This window comes from Podarcis filfolensis, assembly GCF_964270895.1.
Source record: "Podarcis filfolensis genome assembly, chromosome: 3".
NCBI lineage: Eukaryota > Metazoa > Chordata > Lepidosauria > Squamata > Lacertidae > Podarcis > Podarcis filfolensis.
Genome location: NC_139606.1, coordinates 107,323,030 through 107,343,982, shown reverse-complemented (window position 1 = coordinate 107,343,982; position 20,953 = coordinate 107,323,030). Strand labels below are relative to the sequence as shown.

General features: G+C 46.1%; 2 protein-coding genes across 5 annotated transcripts in view; both read left to right on the top strand.

Moving 5' to 3' along the window:
* The window catches only part of FSHR (follicle stimulating hormone receptor), an 85,636-nt gene extending 71,374 nt beyond the window's left edge, over positions 1–14,262 (top strand). For 2 of the 4 annotated variants that reach the window (XM_083605119.1, XM_083605120.1), the window contains 2 exons: positions 2,809–2,994; positions 10,528–14,262. In XM_083605119.1, coding sequence (XP_083461245.1) covers positions 2,809–2,994; positions 10,528–11,761 — 1,420 coding nt within the window. In that variant the 3' untranslated portion in view covers positions 11,762–14,262. The remainder of the gene's footprint in view (positions 1–2,808; positions 2,995–10,527) is intronic. The other 2 variants (XR_014545832.1, XR_014545833.1) reach the window with 2 other exon arrangements.
* LOC310758658 (uncharacterized protein) overlaps positions 1–20,573 on the top strand; it is a 324,886-nt gene extending 304,313 nt beyond the window's left edge. The window contains exon 2 of the mRNA XM_083605476.1: positions 20,220–20,573. Within this exon, the coding sequence (XP_083461602.1) occupies positions 20,220–20,312 (93 nt within the window). The 3' untranslated portion in view covers positions 20,313–20,573. The remainder of the gene's footprint in view (positions 1–20,219) is intronic.
* Positions 20,574–20,953: the final 380 nt, after the last annotated feature.

Here is a 20,953-nt window from a genome sequence, read left to right as displayed (position 1 = left end):
TTGGGCGGGCAAGCAAGAAGACCGGTTCACACCAAGGTGGAGAACCTGTGGCCCTCAAGATGTTGTTGGACTACAACTCCCATCATCCCTGATGATCGGTCCTGTTGGCTGGGGCTGATGGGGAGTCCAACTGTATCTCAAGGGCTGCCATCTCCCCAGCCCCTGCTTTATTGGCACCTCCAAATCTACATGCTGATCGAGGTGGGCCACTTCTGCCTGCCAAATGGTAGAACCGGCCCTTTCTATACTTGGACCTGAGATTGGTTCCCTTACCTGGCCCAAATTTAGTTGTGCAGTCTGCCCATGAAAAGGAACAAGTTCTATCCCTGGGGCTTTCCAAAGAGCATGCAAATGCACAACAATTCAATACCCAAGATGAAAGCTTCATCGCCAGCATCCAGTTGGACAACATTTTTGACCTAATGTCATTCGTTATGACATTAGGAAGCAGCCACTTTATCAGCTTTACCAGTATGTCTGCCCTCGTCCCTTTGCAATGAACAGTGGTCATATTCAGATTTTCACCACCCCACCCCACCCGCTTTCATGCTGACCTAATGGTCAATTTTCTGCAATGAGCAGAAGCTCTCAAGTTTTTATCCTCTCCAGGCCCCTTCAGCTTCAGCCTCCGTCGGGGAATCGTCCCTCCTTGCTCCACTCATTTTGTGCCATCATCCAACACCCATTCATTTTTGGGGTGCCTTCTCTCCTTCAGACCACTCATGCACAGTGAAGACAGTCCTTGACCAAATGGCAATCCACTTGAATTCTCTGCTTGGCACTTTTCCTCATACATTGGTTTGTTTCCATGTATTGTGGCCTTGCAGCTGTGAAGCTTCATCTGGACACACACAAACACACACACACACACACACACACACACACACCCCTCTAGTGTCAATGTCTTGTCGTGCTAATGCTGCAAGAACTGTATTTTGCGGGCATGGAAGCCAAACAGATTGCCTGTTGTCTCCTCCTTGTCAGCTCTTATTGCTATTTTCTTGCAGAAAGCAATCATATCTGTTCAGCATGGCTTCCCTCCTGGAAAACTGGGCTTGGTACTAGCAACCTTGACATCCCTATCCCTTTATATGAGTTTCCTCCACACCCCACCCCACACCCCAAAAAAGAAAGAAAGCTAAAAGCCAGCTATTACCTGCAGGCTGCCTGTCTACAGGCTAACATGGGATGCTCATGAACATTCTAACTGCCCAGGACAAATGCATCAAATGTGTCAGCTTTGCTAGAACTTTGGCAAACAGTGTGATTTCTAAGAAGGAAGTGAAAGGCCCCTTTGGGTGAGGCAGAAAATTCACGCAGGATCTAAAGACAAAACAGGTTGGGTTCTGACGGCAGAGAAGGAACCAATAGGCAAAGGAGCTTTGGAGATAGATGCCCTGAGGACCAGGGAGAACAAAGTGATGCTCAGTGGGGTACAGGTTGAAGTTAGGGCAGGCAACAGAGAATGGGCACGTGTACCTTTAACATGTTATCAGCAGAGTTAATCTGGCATGGACATGGGTGAACCTGCCGAAATTCTCTCTTCCCACAAAATTGTTGAAAGATTAAGGAGCCCTATCCGTCTTTGTGTCTGTTGAAGTGACTGCCAGGCATTGGCCCAGTTCCAAGGCAGGTTGCAGCTGGGGCTCAATCGCAGAAGACAAGAACCAGACATGATCAGAGACAGTCAGAAATCAGGAACCACAACAGGCAGAGTCTGTAAGGACTCACTGCACCGCTTGAGAAACTGGCTTGGATATAAGGCCTTTATGGAGTCTGGTGTGTCCTGATTGGCTTGTAGAGTCAGCTGACTCCCTTCAGGCTAAATATGCAGCTTAAGGGACCTTTTCCCTTAAGGTGGGGTGTTCCCCAGGCCACCACCCACTCTCATTAGGCCACACCCCTTTCATGCCCTTCCTCGAACCCTCCTTGAATGCTTTTGCCTAGATGGGAAGGTGTCCTTGAAAAGCCTCTTGCCTGGCTGGCTGGAGAGGTGTGTTCAAAAACTATTCCCATCCTAAGGACTAGCCAGCCTGGTCTTCTGATGACCCAGAGGGCTGGTGGTGCAAATAGCTGGATGCTGAAGACCATAGCTAGGAGCTTTTCTCAATGTCTTCAAGTATCTGTACAAGTCTTTAGCTGCAGGTTTCTAGTATTTTAACACAAGGATCAGAGCATATAGATGAGAAACTATGTATTGAGCCCAGGAGAGTTTACCTACAAATAGGGGTGTTGGAGAACTCCAACAGAAATGGGAACAGAAATTGCCGGTGTTTGCTTATTCCCATGTCTGAAACGGAAATCAATTCAGTGAATATGACCGGTATTCCCTGTTGTTTTTGGCTTTCAGCCCACAAGCAATACGTTATTGATTACATTTCTTCTCCCGTTTGCATTGTGTTCCCTTTACATTGATATGAATGGGGTAGAATGACAGAATGATGATGCAGTTTAGGTAATTGATGACCTAAGGTTGGTAATGTCCCCACAGAGGACAGTAAGACAAGTAACCTGGGTTTTGGCAGAAGATGAACTGCAGCAGAATGGAAACACTGCTACATGTGAGAGGGCACGATAAAAAATAATGCCTTCTGATGTCCCTACTTACAAGTAAGACCCACGTCTTCGGTAGGGCTTACTCTCAAGGAAGCTTGCACAAGATCATATTATCAGTTCTTATTTTTTGTGTTTCTTGCTAGTTTATTTTCCGTTGCTAATGAAGGAAATTCTCAAAATGTCTCCAGCGTTCCATGTAAGTAGTGAATTGGTTTGTTTGGAATTATGAAGCAATCGCATTTCTTCTTAAAGGGATATTTCAGAGACCAAGATCAGCCAGCTGCCCAGCATTGGACTGGAGAAAATTAACAAGCTGATAGCAAGATCTGCGTACAACTTAAAGAAACTACCTCCTTTGGACAAGTTCCGCTCCTTGATTGAGGCAAACCTCACCTATCCAAGCCACTGCTGTGCATTTGCAAACTGGACGAAACAAAAGTGAGTGGCCCCAATTCTTTGCATTTAAGAGTCTGAATTTATCTGTAAGTGTCTGAGTCTGTCTTGAGTTAGATGGTGTTTGTCACGTGCCATTTCTCTGTCCTGCTATGCCAAAGAGACTGGTGTAGTACCTTTAAAGTTTCTCAAGCAGTTTCAAAAACACGCAGGCTCACAGAATTCTCAGCTCTCATGCTTTGAGCAGGAGATACCAATGGTCAAGTATGGTCTATTGGTAAAACCTATTGGTTTCGCAACTTTCTGACTACTTGCAGGACCTTAGCCAGACCTAGCAGAGTCAACGCAGAATCCACGGAAGCAATTGGCAACTTGGCTGCAGACAGGATAGACGAAGCAGGAACCAGGAACTTGTAGTTAGGTGTTTATTATATACAGTGGACCATTTACAGGAACAGAACACAGACCTTTTGCTAGCTCTCTCTCTCTCTCTCAACTCTCAACTCCTACACTGACATAGAACTCTGAACCTCTGAACACTGAACTAACAGTTAGTAGGCCATTAATTATCACTCCTTTGAGAGAGCTTGACCAATCAGGGAGCGGTCTCCATGTCTCTGTTATCACCAGGCAGACTTACTACATGTAACTACATGTACACAGTTTCCCAACATGGTCACCTTTCCAGATGTAAGGACTACCCATTAGACCAGAAATTGGGAAGCCTGTAACCCCTCCATATATTTGTTGGACTCCAGCTCCTATCAGCCCCAGCCAGCATAGCCAGTGGTCAAGGATGATGGGAGCTGTAGCCCAGCAAGGTATGTTGGGCCGCAGTTTCCCACTCCTGTTTTAAAGGATTCACCAATGAGAGTGGGAATTCAACAGCATGGAGGGTTGCTAGTTAGCCACCGGTGCAAGGCAACACCTCTTCCTTCTTGCTAAGGCCTTTTTCTTATAAGGCAGAGGAGGCTGGAGAGGGCCCAAGAGCTTTCACACACCACTTAAAAATTGTAGAATCATGGAATCATAGAGTTGGAAGGGAACTGCAAGGTAGGAATCTCAGCTAAAGCAGCCATGACAGATGGCCATCCAATCTCTGCTTGAAAACCTCCAAGGAAGGCGAGTCCATCGCCTCTCATGGGAGTCTGTTTCATTGTTGAATAGCTCTTACTGTCAGAAAGTTCTTCCTGAGGTTGAGTCAGAATCTCCTTTCTTGTAACTTGAAGCCATTGGTTCAAGCCCTACCCTTCAGAGCAGGAGAAAACAAGCTTGTTCCCTCTTCCATGGGATAGTCATTGAGATATTTGAATGTGGCTATCATAAATCAGATATTCTTCAAAAACCACACTCGTTTCTGCAGTGCAGCTCTCCGGGAAAGTACAAAAAGTACATTTGCTATGTAAAGCTTGCATAAATCTGCATAGATTGGTGGAAATAATGTATACAGGGCCATAGCTAGGGGGTGGTGAAGTGGGGCCCTGCCAGGGGCACAGGCGAGGAGGGGGCGCAAAAATCAGCTAAAAACATGTACATAAACATGCCTATAAATAAAAATATCAATTATTGCCTCATAGAAAAAGGTTTTTAATAGAGGGTGAATTGAATGGGTGGAGGGGGGAGGTTGGAGGAGAGGGGGAAAGGAGAGCTAATTTGTCTGCGGCTAGGGGGCGTAATCTGGGCGGTTCTGCCAGGGGCGCAAGATCACCTAGCTACGGCTCTGAATGTATACAGTTGCATTATAGCAGCATACAAAAATGTGTACATTAAGAGAAATTTGTTCCAAAATGCTGACAAATTGTCAAACCTGTACAAAACCTGTACAAACTGGTGTGGAAATGTAGAGTACTGAACCTAAGACTAGGAAAATGAGAATCTGAGATAAACTGAAACTGACATATTCATTCATCCCTGCTCGCTACCAGACAGACCCTTGCCTGCTCAGGCGAGAGCCCAAGAAAGTTGTTGGGCCATTTTGAATCCAGCCAACAGAAGAAAGAGAAATCTTTCCTTTTTTGCAGCTTGCCAAAAAGAAGCAGGCTTTGAGTGGTGCATTCAGGTACACATTGTTTGCCTCTGGGGGGGAGGGGGATGCTGATGTTATTCAGTCTATCTGAATGCCTGCTTGGTCCTCCCATGTAGAATATGTATGTAGATGACAGACACTGGCAAATTAGAAACCATCCTCAAGTCTGCAAGACTTGCCTTCACAAAAGAACTGACTGCATAAAAGGCTGCTTGCGGAGGCTCTCTATCACTTTGGCAGATGGGAAGAGGACCATAGACATTTGGGCAGCCATAGGACAGGATAGGAGTGGGCGCGATGAAATTGATACACCCACAGCGTGCATTTGCGTCCCTGATTTTCGAAAAGATTCATTAGCAAGACCCCCGTGGAGCTTTACCAATGCTAATCACAGGGCCTCCTTAGCCTCTTAAATCAACCTTCCCTACAAATGATTTGCCACCAGTGGGGTATCGCCGGGCCTTCAAGCATCAAGGGTCCTCCTCATTTATCTCCATCTTTCTCAAGTATTCTTTGAGATTTGCACGTTGATTGATTTAATTAACCCACAAACTCTGTTGGTTTGTGTTGCCGATCATGCATTTAACTGCTTCTCGGTTCAGTGTTTCACGGCATAGGTGGGCTGGCTTCAGCTTTGCAAAATCCATTATTATTATTATTTATGAGGACCCTCCTGGTCCACCACTCACGTTCGAAATTTGCAGACCAAGAGTGCATATGCTCAGGATGTCCTGGCGCTTAAGGCACAACCAATCTGCTTTAAGTGATCCTGAGTATGTACTCCTCGCTTAACAAGTACTTGACAGCACGATACCGTGCATAGCTGTCAACGTTTCCCCTTTTTAAAGGGAAATTCCCTTATTCCGAATAGGATTCCTCGCAAGAAAAGGGAAAAGTTGACAGCTATGATGCCTTGGATGACTATTCAGAAGTAAGCCCAACTGAGTCCAATGCAACTTGCTCCCAGGTAAGTGTGTAAGATTGCAGCTTTGCAACTGTCTTTGCAGTTGACAAGTAATCCACGAGCAAACGGACAGTGGTTCTTTCACTCGATTAGTGTCTAGAATAGACAGACAGATAGTTAGAGAGACAGATGTGTGCGTACAGTGCTTTTTCCCAAGAAAAATAGGTGCCGGAACTCACCATGAAGTTGTTACAATAAGTTACCAGGCTCCTTGGGGCAGCCCTGAACAGATGCTGGTTTGACAACAGCCATGTTCGCTGCCTGCAGAGGTTCTAAAACCTACAGCAAGCTGTCTCCCTAGCTGGTTTGGGGGTCGCCCCTGGTTCTGGTGCAGGTCAAATAAATGCACCTCCGCCTCCCTCTTTCCCTTACATTCAGGTGCATGGTTAGGGCAGCTCAGAAGGGCTCTTGCGCAAAAACACATGTGCAATGGTAGAGGCCTGGCTGCAAAGCTTAAAGCCCTCTGCCATAACATGGGAGGCAGATAGAAGAAAAGGAAATATGAATTGGCCCCATAGCTTGTTCAAGCACGGATAAGAGCGGCTAGGAGCTTTTTGCTCCCTGCTAACTGAGATGTCACCCCAGGTGACTATTTAAGAACATAGAGCTCTGGGCACCACAATTTAAGAAGGGTGTTGACAAGCTGGAGCACGTGTAGAGGAGGGCAACCAAGGTGATCAAGGGTCTGGAAACTAAGCCTTATGAGGAACGGTTGAGGGAGCTGAGTAAGTTCAGCCTGGATAACAGGACATTGAGAGTAGATGAGATAGTAATCTTCAAATATCTCAAGGGCTGTCACAAGGACCCGAACCAGTGGCTTCAAGCTACAAGAAAGGAGATTCCAGCTTAATATCAGTCTGTTCCTGCTTGCATCGGGTCTCCCATCCTTCCTCCCTTTTAGGTCAGCTTCTTTTGCGTATTGACCTTGCTATGGTTGCCTTGGTTGCCCAAGGGGCCTGGTAGGACTTTTTTATCCATTTGGCGAATTGGCACCAGTCTCTTGGTTTCTCCGCCTACCTTGTAGCAACTTGTCACAACTTTCTAGTATTGGCGGTTAGGCATTGGAATAGGTGTGCTGTGTTGGAGGATTGGGTATGGCCATCATCAACCCCTCCTCTTTTGGGTATTCCGTTAAAGGAATCCGGCAGTCATGGATCCTGTCTGATGCCCTCCTGGTGGCTAGAGCCATAGCACGACCCCCGGTGACATCAGGGGGGAGCTTCCAGTTGTATTTGCATCAACAAGCTCCTCCCACTGGTTGTTAACGCTGAAATGACTCCCTGCTGAGTGAGGTGGAGTCATGTGTTGCTGTTTTTATCCAATGTCTAAGCCAATACTACCCACATGCTGTAACCAATAAAGTTGTGGCCTTATTTTGCCCATTAGCCTAAAATAATGTGTCTTTGTGTCTTATTATAATCCTATGCGGGTGGCGGGTCCTCGATTCACAAGAGCTGTTCAACAGTGAAATGGACTCCCTTGGAAGGTGTTGATCTGCCTTTCGTTAGAGGTTTTTAAGCAGAGGTTGGCTGCCCGTCTGTCATGAATGCTTTAGTTGAGATTCCTGCATTGCAGGTGTTAGGTTGTGGGTGTACATATCAGACGACACAGCGATTGTGAATAAACAGCTCTTGTTTATTCACAAGCCAGGACAGAACTGAACTGAAGGGTTCAGTCAGCCTGCTTATATAGAGCTCCAGTACAACGTTACTGTAACCACTTTCTAAAACTATCCAATCACGGAACGTCACTTTCGATCCCTTATTTGCATAACTATCTACAGTATCCCCCTACTGGCCCAGGGTGAGAACTTCAGTACATAACAGCAGGGGGTTGAATTAGGTGGCCCCTGGGGCCCCTTCCCACTGTACAATTCTTTGATTCTACCCTCTTCTCATGGCAGCCATGGGTGACCCACAAGCGGGATCTGAATGCAACAGCGCTCTGCCCTCCTGTGGCTTCCAGCAACTGGTATTCAGAACCACTGCTGCCTCTGACTGTAGAGGTTGAACGTATAACACAGATCCATGCCCCAGTCTCCCAAGTTGGCCAAAGGCGATAAATAATGCACATCACATTGCTAGAAATATCCTGAGTATTTGCTCTGCGTTTATTTCAAGACCGAGACGATTCTCCTGGGAATTTTTGTGGAGGCATGCGAGGGAGATATAACAAGAGTGAACAGGAGAGAGAAAGGCTGGTGGAGTCAGAATAGGATTGCACGAAACCTCATTAAGGTGCTGCCCTCTCAGGACTCTCCATTTGCCAATGTAAAAGATTTCCACCTCAAGCAATGCTTTCTTCCTCAACGTTCAGAAAGAGAAAGACTTTCTTCTAGCCAACAACCTCTCTCCCACACAGAGGGGAGTGTGGGCTGGGTGGCTGTTTTATCTCTCCACACACACACACACACACACAAACTCCACTCCACTTGGCATAGAAATGCAATGTCGGTTTCCAAACCTCCTCTGCAGTCAGTCATCCAGAGAGTTGCTGTTGTTTCCTCTTAAGCTTTGATCAAAGAAATCAAAGAAAGGTGATGATTCTTTCATGGCATTGAGTTCGGCGGCAGAGACTTCAAGTCAGCTTTTGTGTTCAAGATAGGCTTCCCTCCCACACACACGAGGAAGACGAGAGGTGAAGCTGGGGCTGTTTCGGGATTGGGGAGGTGGGAGAGAGAGAATTCGGTTCATTTCGCATTTGAAGGGGAGCCCACTTAATTCATACTTCCTGAAATAATATGCGAACCAAAACATAGCTGAATTGAGACTTTTCTGAATTTTGCAGAGCAGTTCCGCCTGTAGGCATTGCGGGTGTTGAGGAAGGTCACTCCGCCCTGCAAGCCAATTCCATCGGGCCTAGGGAGCATAGCTGTCAATTTTCCCTTTTCTTTTTTTTTTAAAAAAAGATATTTATTAAGATTTTCCATTTTATACAAACCAAAAAGAAAGAGAAAAAAGAGGGGGGAAAATTAAAAAGAAAAAATATTAAAAACACATAAATTTCATATCATATTTTCCAATAACATATTTCCCTGACCTCCTCATACCTCCCCTTCTTGTATTCCAGTTCAAATTGTTCATCCAGCAAATCCTTATCTCATAGCATTACAGCTATAAACCTTATTTTCAATCCATCTTCTTAAATTATTGTAACTTATACTTTTACTTATGTACAAAAAAGAACTATTTTTTCGTATTCTTTTGTATCATTACAGCTGATAACCCCTTAATTTCAATCCAACATCACTCAGTGTTCCTTAATATTACAATATTTTTGCAAATAGTCTTTGAATTTCTTCCATTCTTCTTCTGCCGATTCTTCTCCCTGGTCACGGATTCTGCCAGTCAATTCTGCCAGTCCCATAATGTCGATCAATTTCGTCTGCCATTCTTCCAGAGTGGGTAGATCTTGCGTCTTCCAATACTTTGCAATGAGTATTCTTGCTGCTGTTGTAGCATAAGGAAATTGCAACTTTTCCCTTTTCTTCCAAGGAATCCTATTCGGAATAAGGGAATTTCCCTTAAAAAATGGAAAAAGTTGACAGCTATCCTAGGGGGTGGGGCCCACACTCACCACCACTGCTTTAAGAGGCTCCAGCGAGGCCTCGGGACACTGATGCTGATGCTACTGCTGCAGCAAATGTCGAAAATTGTTTTACATATTTTTAAATGTTTTAAAAGCGTTTTTACTTTGCTGCACTGTGAACGGTGGTTTTTATTTATATATTTTTTATTTTATTTTATTTTTGTTTGGGGTGGGACAAATGTTGAGTTGAGGTGCGGATTAGTTTTATTTTAGTATAATTGTTTTTGGCTTTGTTTTTACTTTTACTGTTTTGTTAGGCTATTGTATGGTTTGTATTTCGCTTTTTAATGTTTGATGCGGTATTGTTTTTAATATTCAGTTGGAAGCCGCCCAGAGTGGCTGGGAAAACCCAGCCAGATGGGCGGGGTATAAATAAATTATTATTATTATTAGGCAATGCATGCATAAATGCATATATTGGGGGCAGGGCTGTTAAACTGTTCATATAAGGGCATATGTTAATTTTTTAAAAAGCACAAAAGATATATAAAATAACTTGCATTATATTGGAGGAAATTGCTTTGCAAAAATGTATGCATTGTGCAAAATTGGACATGAGCATGCGTATAATTAGTGGGAACGGACCAAGTTCTTGTGGGGGGAGCTTCCCATATGTAGGGGTACCATTGGTGAGAAAGCCTTCTGCCTTGTAGGTTATCTCTGTGCTGCCAATGGACAATGAACATGGATAGGGCAGATGATCTTAAAGAAGTAAGTTGAGATGGGGGTAGGTGCCCCTTCATATATGTGAACCCCAAGTCATTTAGGATTCTAAAGGTAAGTATCTGCACCTTGAACTGAACCCAGAAGTTTAGATATAAAGCCCTGTGTAAATCATCATTAAAAAGAGAACTGCAAAGGGTTGTGCCACAGTTAACAAGGAAAAATGCAATAGTTTGCATTTGTGTGTGTGTGTGTGTGTGTACCTGCGCATGCACAATTCTTTCTTTCTTGCTGTGTTTTTGAAGTTTGTGACCATATTCTTTTTCTTCCCTTCCAGTTCTTTTTTCCACCCCATATGCAATAAGTTATCTCTTCTGCTAGATATCGATGGGACAGATTTTGAGCTGGACGACGAACACGATTACTACCAAAGCCTGTGCAAGGAAGAGGTTGAAGTCATTTGCTTCCCTGAGCCGGATGCCTTCAACCCCTGTGAAGACATCATGGGCTACAACGTCCTCCGGGTTCTCATATGGTTCATCAGCATCCTCGCCGTCATGGGGAACCTGGTTGTGTTCCTGATCATAGTCAACAGCCAGTCCAAGCTCACTGTCCCTCGGTTCCTCATGTGCAACCTTGCCTTTGCAGACCTGTGCACCGGCATCTATCTGTTGCTGATCGCCATCAAAGACATACAGACCAAAAGCCAGTATTACAACTATGCCATTGACTGGCAAACGGGTGCGGGTTGCAAGGCAGCCGGCTTCTTCACCGTCTTTGCCAGCGAACTTTCCGTCTACACCCTGACCTTCATTACATTGGAGCGGTGGCACACCATAACCTATGCCATGGAGCTGGAACGCAAAGTCCGCTTCCGACACGCTGTGGCCTTCATGCTTGTCGGATGGGCTTTTGCCTTCACTGTGGCCATCCTCCCCATTTTCCAAGTCAGCAGCTACATGAAAGTTAGCATCTGCCTACCCATGGATATAGAAACTCGCCTTGCCCAGGCATATATCATGTTTCTGCTGGTACTGAACATCCTGGCCTTTCTCATCATCTGCACTTGCTACATCAGCATCTACATCACCGTGAGGAACCCCAACATCATCTCATCCAACAGTGACACCAAAATTGCCAAGCGCATGGCGGTCCTGATCTTCACGGACTTCCTCTGCATGGCGCCCATCTCCTTTTTCGCCATATCGGCATCGCTCAAGTACCCTCTCATCACCGTCTCCAACTCAAAGATCCTCCTGGTTTTGTTCTACCCCATCAACTCGTGCGCCAACCCGTTCCTGTACGCCATCTTCACCAAGAATTTCCGCAAGGATTTTTTCATTTTGCTGAGCAAATTTGGCCTTTGCGAAAAGCAAGCTCAGATTTACCGAACAGAAACCTCCTCCACCGTTCCTACCTCTCATATGAAAAACGGGCACTGTACACCTGCTCCCAAAGCCAGTGAGGGACCTGCCTATGCATTAGTCCCCCTGAATCATGTGAACTCAGAACACACGGGGGTAGGACCCGAATCAACGGCTCCGAGTTCCAAGAAGGGAGATTCTGGCTAAACATATGAAAAAGCTTTCTAGGTTGTGGAGTCTCCTTCCTTGGAAGTTTTTAAGCAGAGGCTGGATGACCATCTGTCATGGATGCTTTAGCTGTGATTCCTGGCGTTGCAGGAGGTTGGACTAGATGACCCTTACGGTCCCTTCCAACTCTGCGGTTCTATGATTCTATGATCCGTGGAGTTATGCCAAGAATTATCAAAGAGGGACCCATGCTTTCTGGGAGAGACAGAGAATTACAAAAGAAGACAAAAGCTTCTGTTCTTACCATTTACATTCCAAAATGTACCAAACCTCAGTGTTCTTAGGATTAGGTATGCCTACCTGTGAGTTGTGTTGCGACTTGATTTTGCCAGGTACTCAAACAGATTCTGTAAAACAAAAACTTGATTTTCAAACTTCTGGGGAGGTTTTATTTCCCCCCTTTGCTGTGTGAACCCACAAACCAAAAGCTTCCTTAGCGCTCATCTAGACTTCCTTTTGCATTGCATTTCTAGGCCCAGGTCTGGGCTTTAAAGCTCCATGTCTGAGCAGGTTTTGTCACTGTCTGTTTGTCCTGGGACTTTACCCAGGAAAACCCACACTTTACCACTGAATCGGAGAAAATGGCAATTGGGTTTTCCGCGAATTGTCGTTTGCTCTGATTCAGTAGTAAAATGGGGGGGGGGTCCGAGCAGAGGCAGATTTAGGGCAGCACAACCGGTTCTCCCACACCAGGTGCTGAGCTAAGGGTGGGGCCATAAGGCGTTGCAGCTATCACATAATGAATTTAGCAGCATGGAAGGCGAGAGCCGGGGATTGCCGAATTTTGGCCTTGAACAGGGCACCGCCTGACCTGTGCCTGGAAAGTGCAGTGCAAAAGGAAGTCTGGGTGAGCCCCAAACGAATGTTTTGAGATGCTTTGTATCAAATCTGACCCTCCAGATGTTGTGGGAGTCCATCTCACATCAGCCCGAGCCCATGTGGTTAATGGTCAAGGATCATGAGAGCTGACATTGAACAACATCTCACCATAGCTTGCCCACCCCTTATCTACGGAATTGGTAGAAGCTCTCCAAACTCTCATGCAACAGTCTTTCCAAGTGGTTCTGCTACCTACGAACCAAATATGTTGAAAGTTGAACCTGAGACCTCCTGCATGCAAAATGTGTGCTCTATCACTGATTTAGCCCTTTCTACATGTTTGCCTCGGTAATAAAAGGGAGGCACTGTGGGTCTCATGAGAAGCTCTCTAGGTGATACACTGGCTCCCTACACTATGGGGACCGCAGGCCCTTGATTCCCCCTCTTTTTTCATATCCTGGTTCCCAGAACCTAAACCAAAGGTAAGAGTGAGCATTACTCTCTGAATCAGTGTAATTTTTTGGTAATATTCAAGGAGGCTCAGAGTCACACTTCAATAGATACAGCCTGGAAGATCAGCACCTCCATTTTTAAAAGTTAAAAGCTGCCAGCAGGGCAAGGAATGGATTAATCTATATTGCATGGGGAGGGGGGTAACCCTTTCTTCTTATGCCGTTTCCCTGATTTAAACGTCCCCTCATGCTTCCGCTTGCCCGCAAGGAAAAAAATCAGGTGAGCTATAGTACATGTATTTTCTCTTGACCAGAACAAACAGCAGCGTGTGGCAAGAAAGGGGGAAGCTTAGAGTATTATTTTTTATTAAAAAAAAAATGGTGTCGGGTAAAGGGTTAACTCCCCACATAATACTATGAAGTTGATGTGACTCACAGCTTCTTTTAAGTTAAAAAAACCCCTAATGGAATAGTTCTCAGATCTCAGATCACAGATCTCTCATGTCTTATGTACCGGTGCTTTCAGTTGTTCTCATTCCAGTCTGGCTTCAGGCCTAGTCATGGCACTGAAACTGCCTTGGTCCCCCTTTTTGATGGCATTTATCGAGAGAGAGATGGGGGAACTGTGACCCTGATTGCTCTTGATCTTCTGGTGGCTCTCGTTACCATTAACCGCAGTATCCTTCTGAGGTATTCTCAGGCAGGTGGGGGGCACAGTACTTCAGCGGTTCCTCACCATTTCCAAAAGTAGTCATGGGAGGATACTGTTCAGCACCATGAGAGTTGTCCTGGCTCCATCTTGTCAACCCATGTTATTTAAAATCTGTCTGAGGCCTATGGCCGCTGTCATCAGGAGATTTGGTGTGAAGTGTCATCCATATGCAGGTGATAGCTCTAGCTCTGTTTCATCTGAATTAGGAGAGGCAGTGATGGATTGGATGTGGGTAGAGAAATTGAAGCTGAATCCTGAAAAGACAGAGGTGTTGCGTGTCCTGGGTTCTCACATCCATGAGGTGGGGAAGCAGCCTGCCCTGGACGGGGTTGCACTCCCCTAGAAGAAGCAAGTTTGTAGCTTGGGGGTGCTCCTGGGATGGATCTACACACAGGGGGGCGGGAAACGCTATAAGTCAGAAATTAAATTGATATAACAAAAAGGCGAGAAACCGCTATGTAAAAATCGCATAGAATTATTTTTGCTCTCTGGCGCCATCTGGTGTTGCATGTTTATAATGAATTCAAAACTTTTTTTGTCTAATGTAGCTGAGTCCCTGGACTCAGCAGTGTCACTGGAGGCTTAGGTGGCCTCAGTAGCAACAAGTGCCTTTTTACAGCTCCAGCTGGTTTGCCACCTATGGTCCCTTTTGGACAGAGATGACTTAGCCACTGTGCTCCATGCTCTAGTACAGGCATCCCCAACCTGCGGCCCTCCAGATGTTTTGGCCTACAACTCCCATGATCTCTAGCTAACAGGGCCAGTGGTCAGGGATGATGGGAATTGTAGTTCAAAACATCTGGAGGGCTGAAGGTTGGGGATTCCTGCTCTAGTAACTTCCAGGTTGGATTGTTGCAAGGCAAGGGGCTGCCCTTGAAGACTACTCAGAACCGCCCTTGAAGACTACTCAGAAACGTCAATTGGTACAGAATGCAGCAGCCAAATTATTGGCTGGGGTTCCATTGAGATCTCCCATAACTCCTGTTTTAAAACAGTTGCTCTGATTGCCCATTCATTTCTGGGCCCAATTCGAGGTGCTCACATTAGTGTTTAAAGCCCTAAACAACTCAGTCTAAAAGACCACCTCTTTTCCCGCGAACTCTCTCAGGTGCTGAGATCGACAGAGGAGGCCTCCTTGTTAGTTCCTCTGCCCTCAGAGGTTCAAAGGGTGGCTGTCTGGGACAGGGCCTTCTCTGTGGTGTCCCCTAGGCTGTGAAACTTCCTCCCCACAAAGGTGAATCTGGCATCTTCATTGTACAGCTTCCAGCAAACACTGAAGATCACTCAACCTCGGCTTTTGACATTTGAGGTTTTTCTTTTTTAGGACCCACCTTATATTTGTGATTATAAGCTTCTTTTAAACTGTTTCAAATACTATGTTTTAATGTTTCAACCCACCCTGGGGACCTTGGGGTGAAGGAGCAGGTAACTAACAAACACAACTTGGAGGGTTCACTGAGACAAACTTTGAAAACTGTTAACTTGATGGTGGAGCAGTGACTGTGAATTAAGAAACTGGTTTGAAGGATGGGGGAGAATTTTAGGGGGAGGGAGGAAATTCGATTCCAATTGCATTCAGGTGAATGCACCTAAGCTGCACTTTCTGAAACAACGCACGGACCAAAATTTGCATTTCTACACATTTTGCAGCCAAGTGGCGCTGTGGGTTAAACCACACCGCCTAGGACTTGCCAATCGGAAGGTTGGCGGTTCGAATCCCTGCGACAGGGTGAGCTCCCGTTGCTCGGTCCCTGCTCCTGCCAACCTAGCATTTCGAAAGCACGTCAAAGTGCAAGTAGATAAATAGGTACCGCTCCAGCGGGAAGGTAAATGGTGTTTCCGTGCGCTGCTCTGGTTCGCCAGAAGTGGCTTAGTCATGCTGGCCACATGACCCGGAAGCTGTACGCCGGCTCCCTTGGCCAGTAAAGCGAGATGAGCACCGCAACCCCAGAGTCGGTCACGACTGGACCTAACGGTCAGGGTTCCCTTTACCTTTACCTTAATGGGTACTAAAACACACATGCTGGAGTAAAGTGAATGAAAAACCATATATTGGTGAAAATAACATACTGCTTTATATTAGGGGAAATTACATGTTAGGCAAAAGTACAGACACGTGTGTATATTAGAAGAAATCCACATGAAAATGCTGAGAATTTTCACGAGGACTTTAAAAAAAATACGAAACTGATGTGGAAATGTAAACAACTGAATTTAAGACTGGAAAAATAAGAAACTGAAATTGAATGTGTATTTGTGGGTCGCAGCAGACGCCATTTTCTACTGTATTTCATATTATCATAAATGGCCAGCATCGATGCCATATAAAATAAAATCCTTATTTGTGCTGTGTCTTGTGCTGCCCTATGGAATAGCTCCACTTCATTCCCTCACTGCATGGCATCATGAACATGTTTTCCCTGTTCATCTATCATATCTCCCACCAGAGCTCGGGGGGGGGGGGGGGACACATTATCTTGAATGCAATGGAACAGTTCCCCCACAATATCCCCCAATATGTTATGGCCTCTATAGATTGCTCTGCCCATTTCCAACTCTGTGGTTCATCTCGACTTTCTGGGAATCAACTCTTTCACTTTAACACTTTGCTTTCCTAACCTCATTGCTTTTATATCCATTTCTTTTCTCCTCCACCCCTTAAATTGCAGGGGGAGCAGTCATAATCAGGATTGTGGTGAGGAGGGAAGAATACACTATGAAACATAGAATTATAGGGTTGGAAGCAACCCTGAGGGTCATCTAGTCCAACCTCCTGCAATGCAGCAATCTCAGCTAAAGCATCCATGAAGGACCAGGTGCACAGCCTGGGAGTCATTTTGGACTCACAGCTGTCCATGGAGGCGCAGGTTAATTCTGTGTCCAGGGCAGCCGTCTACCAGCTCCACCTGGTACGCAGGCTGAGACCCTACCTGCCCACAGACTGCCTTGCCAGAGTGGTGCGTGCTCTAGTTATCTCCCGCTTGGACTACTGCAATGCGCTCTTTGTGGGGCTACCTTTGAAGGTGACCCGGAAACTGCAACTAATCCAGAATGCGGCAGCTAGACTGGTGACTGGGAGTGGTCGCCAGGACCACATAACACTGGTCCTAAGAGATCTGCATTGGCTCCCAGTACGTTTCTGAGCACAATTCAAAGTGTTGGTGCTGACCTTTAAAGCCCTAAACGGCCTCGGCCCAGTATACCTGAAGGTGCGTCTCCACCCCCATCGTTCTGCCCGGACACTGAGGTCCAGCGCCAAGGGCCTTCTGGTGGTTCCCTCATTGCGAGAAGTGAGGTTACAGGGAACCAGACAGAGGGCCTTCTCGGTAGTTGCACCCGCCCTGTGGAATGCCCTCCCTTCAGATGTGAAGGAAATAAGTAGCTATCTTATCTTTAAAAGACATCTGAAGGCAGCCCTGTTTAGGGAAGTTTTTAATATTTAATGCTGTATTTTTAACACTTGATTGGAAGCTCACCAGAGTGACTGGGGAAACTCAGCCAGATGGGCGGGGTATAAATAATAAATTATTATTATTATTATTATTATTATTATTATTATTATTATTATTATTATCATTATCATTATTATTATGGCTATCCAACCTTTGCTAAAACAAAAACAAAAAAAACCTCCAATTAAAGAAACCGTATATTCCCCACAGGGACTGTGCTGGTGGCTACAGAATGTTATTTGGATTCCACAAGTCTGGAAACGGAGTAGCTATTCTATAAGCAACTTAAAACTGGCCAGCGGCAATTGGGTACTATTAAATTTCCATGTCTGGTGGAAGCAGCTTGTAACCTATTTCCTATTTGATTTGGGTTCCTGAGGCTTCGCCAAGTCTCATCTTTATGACTGAGAACTTTGGGGTTGGTGTTCTGTTGGAAGACTACAGAACGATGAACGGTCAGGAAATAAATTTGAGAAGTTAAGGATGTCTTGCAAACACACACACACACACACACACACACACAATAACATTTACCAGTCCAGTGCGATTAGGCAAACTGCATAGAAGGGCAGGAATTAACAAGGTCACTGCAAAATGTTCCACATGCCTGGCAGGAATACCAGCTACGTGTTGTGGACTGATATTAAGTAAAATAATTTCTGGTGAAGATTTGAACCCGTGGCCCATCATTGGATCACAACTCCCATCATCCTTGACCTTTGGCCATGCTGGCTAAGGCTGATGGGAGTTGGAGTCTTACTTAGGCACAGGTTCCTCACCTGAAATTTTGGAGGAAGTTCAGGAACTGAGTAGTATATGGGTGGAATGTTGGCACAGTAACAGGAAATTCAAAAGCAAGGTCTTTATTTGCATATAAGTAAAATGTGGCCAGGGACGCAGGTGGCGCTGTGGGTTAAACCACACCGCCTAGGACTTGCTGATCAGAAGGTCGGCGGTTCGAATCCCTGCAACGGGGTGAGCTCCCATTGCTCAGTCCCTGCTCCTGCCAACCTAGCAGTTCGAAAGCACGTCAAAAATGCAAGTAGATAAATAGGTACTGCTCTGGCGGGAAGGTAAACGGCGTTTCCATGCGCTGCTCTGGTTCGCCAGAAGCGGTTTAGTCATGCTGGCCACATGACCCGGAAGCTGTACACCGGCTCCGTCGGCCAATAAAGCGAGATGAGTGCCGCAACCCCAGAGTCGGCCACGACTGGACCTAATGGTCAGGGGTCCTTTAAAATGTGGCCAGAAGACAGAAGTGCCTGGCGTGCTCTGGTCCATGGGGTCACGAAGAGTCGGACACGACTAAACGAGTAAACAACAACAAAGTGTGGCCAAATGCCCTCTCTAAGGGCGCTGATAGCCATGGCAAATGACATTAGCAGTCCGTTGGAAACTGCAGCCTCTCCAAGGAGCTTTATTGATACAATTGCCTTTCGACTATGTTGTACTTCCACTTCTCAAATCTCCTTTTGCCCAAGAGAAATAATAAATAACAGCCGAGGACAAGTATATATAGCTGAAGAGGGAGTGCGTTGATGAAGTCTGCAAGAAGTGCTTTCACTTATCTACAATTCCACTTATCTGGTACATCCTCTGCAACTGGGGTCAAGGTAACCTCTGGGAGGATCTGGCCAATTGCAAAAAAAAGCATAAAAAATCCAAGGCTGTCATCGAGCACTCAAACAGCACAACAGCAGCGTGAGGTTGAGAAAACTATTAAGCAAATAAATCAGGGGCGCTGGAATATTTGTATCGAGGAGTTGAAATTGCTCTTCGCATTTAAGATCCTAGCCTGCTTGTGCAATAAAGACACTGGAATTCTCAGAGGTAACTCTGGCAAAGGATTGAGTTCAGAAGGTGCACTTTTAAAAGCCCAAAGCGTTCCCTTCTTCCCCTCTGATCTCTGTCCAGCTGTGTCTCTGATCTCTCCCTTTAGACACTGAGCTGCTTAAGATGTAAATGCTAAAATAGGGATGGGAAACCTTTAGCTCCCCAGATGTTGCTGGTCTACAGCTCTCATCATCCCTAACCTCTGGTTTTGCTGGCTGTGGAGGCAGGAAGGGTTAGAGTCCAACAACACCTGCTGGGCAATAGGTCCCCCGCGCTTGTGCTAAATTATAGTTTAGTGTTGCATATGTGCTGGTACTTGCACCAGTCTCAGGTTTCCATGCTCCCTCTTCCACTCCTTTAGTGTGGCTACAAGGAGAAGATCAGAACCGTTAGCTTCTGCTTTTCAACTAATCAGAGTTCCCTGTTGCATCCAGACTCTGAGTACTTTGATTTTGGTGTGACTTCGACTTAGCTTAGAGCACAGACCAGCTGGGGGGGGGGGCTTTTTCTGGGTTGTGCCATTTGAAACTGCAGCGGGGTGTGAGTGCAGCTTTGAATGCTTCCTCTTACTTGAAATATAAATAAATCCCTGCACACAGAGAGAGCTAGGATCACCAGTGAAGGCGGTGAAGGTCCTGTGTGAGTGCCTGGAGGCGGTTGGATGGATGGCGGCTAAAGGATTGAGGCTGAATCCTGACAAGACAGAAGTACTGTTCTTGGGGGACAGGGGCGGGCTGGTGTGGAGGACTCCCTGGTCCTGAGTGGGGCAACTGTGCCCCTGAAGGAGCAGGTGTGCAGCCTGGGAGTCATTTTGGACTCACAGCTGTCCATGAATCTTGTGCATGTATCTGAAGAAGTGTGCATGCACACGAAAGCTCATACCAAGAACTGACTTAGTTGGTCTTTAAGGTGCTACTGGAAGGAAAAAAATTTTTTTTTGTTTTAGCTGTCCATGAAGGCGCAGGTCAATTCTGTGTCCAGGGCAGCTGTCTACCAGCTCCATCTGGTATGCAGGCTGAGACCCTACTTGCCCGCAGACTGTCTTGCCATGCTCTAGTTATCTCCCGCTTGGACTACTGCAATGCACTCTATGTGGGGCTACCTTTGAAGGTGACCTGGAAACTACAACTAATCCAGAATGTGGCAGCTAGACTGGTGACTGGGAGCAGCCGCCAAGACCATATAACACCGGTCCTGAAAGACCTACATTGGCTCCCAGTACATTTCCGAGCACAATTCAAAGTGTTGGTGCTGACCTTTAAAGCCCTAAACGGCCTTGGCTCAATATACCTGAAGAAGCGTCTCCACCCCCATCATTCTGCCCAGATGCTGAGGTCCAGCGCCGAGGGCCTTCTGGCAGTTCCCTCACTGCGAGAAGTGAGGTTACAGTGAACCAGGCAGAGGGCCTTCTCAGTAGTGGCACCCGCCCTGTGGAACGCCCTCCCATCAGATGTCAAAGAGATAAACAACTACCTGACATTTAGAAGACATCTGAAGGCAGCCTTGTTCAGGGAAGTTTTTAATGTGTGACATTTTGATGTATTTTTAATCTTTGTTGGAAGCCACACAGGGTGGCTGGGGAAACCCAGCCAGATGGGCGGGGTACAAATAATAAATTACTATTACTATTACTTCTTCATTACGAGCATCCCCATATGACAGGCCCAATGCTGAGGCCAAGAGATAGTCCCTTTCTGCACAAGATCTCTACCGGGTGTGGAGCATTCTCTGACTCACACATGAGCCCCAGCTTCGCTGCAGTGGGACGTGTCACGTGATGCACCCCCTGTAATGTGGGGGGCAAGTCGGCACCCTTGATTAAGAGGCCTTCTCTTTCTCTCACACAGGTATACTTCAAGAGGAATTTATAAGGATGGGTTGTCCATTTCTGCTCAGCAGTTGT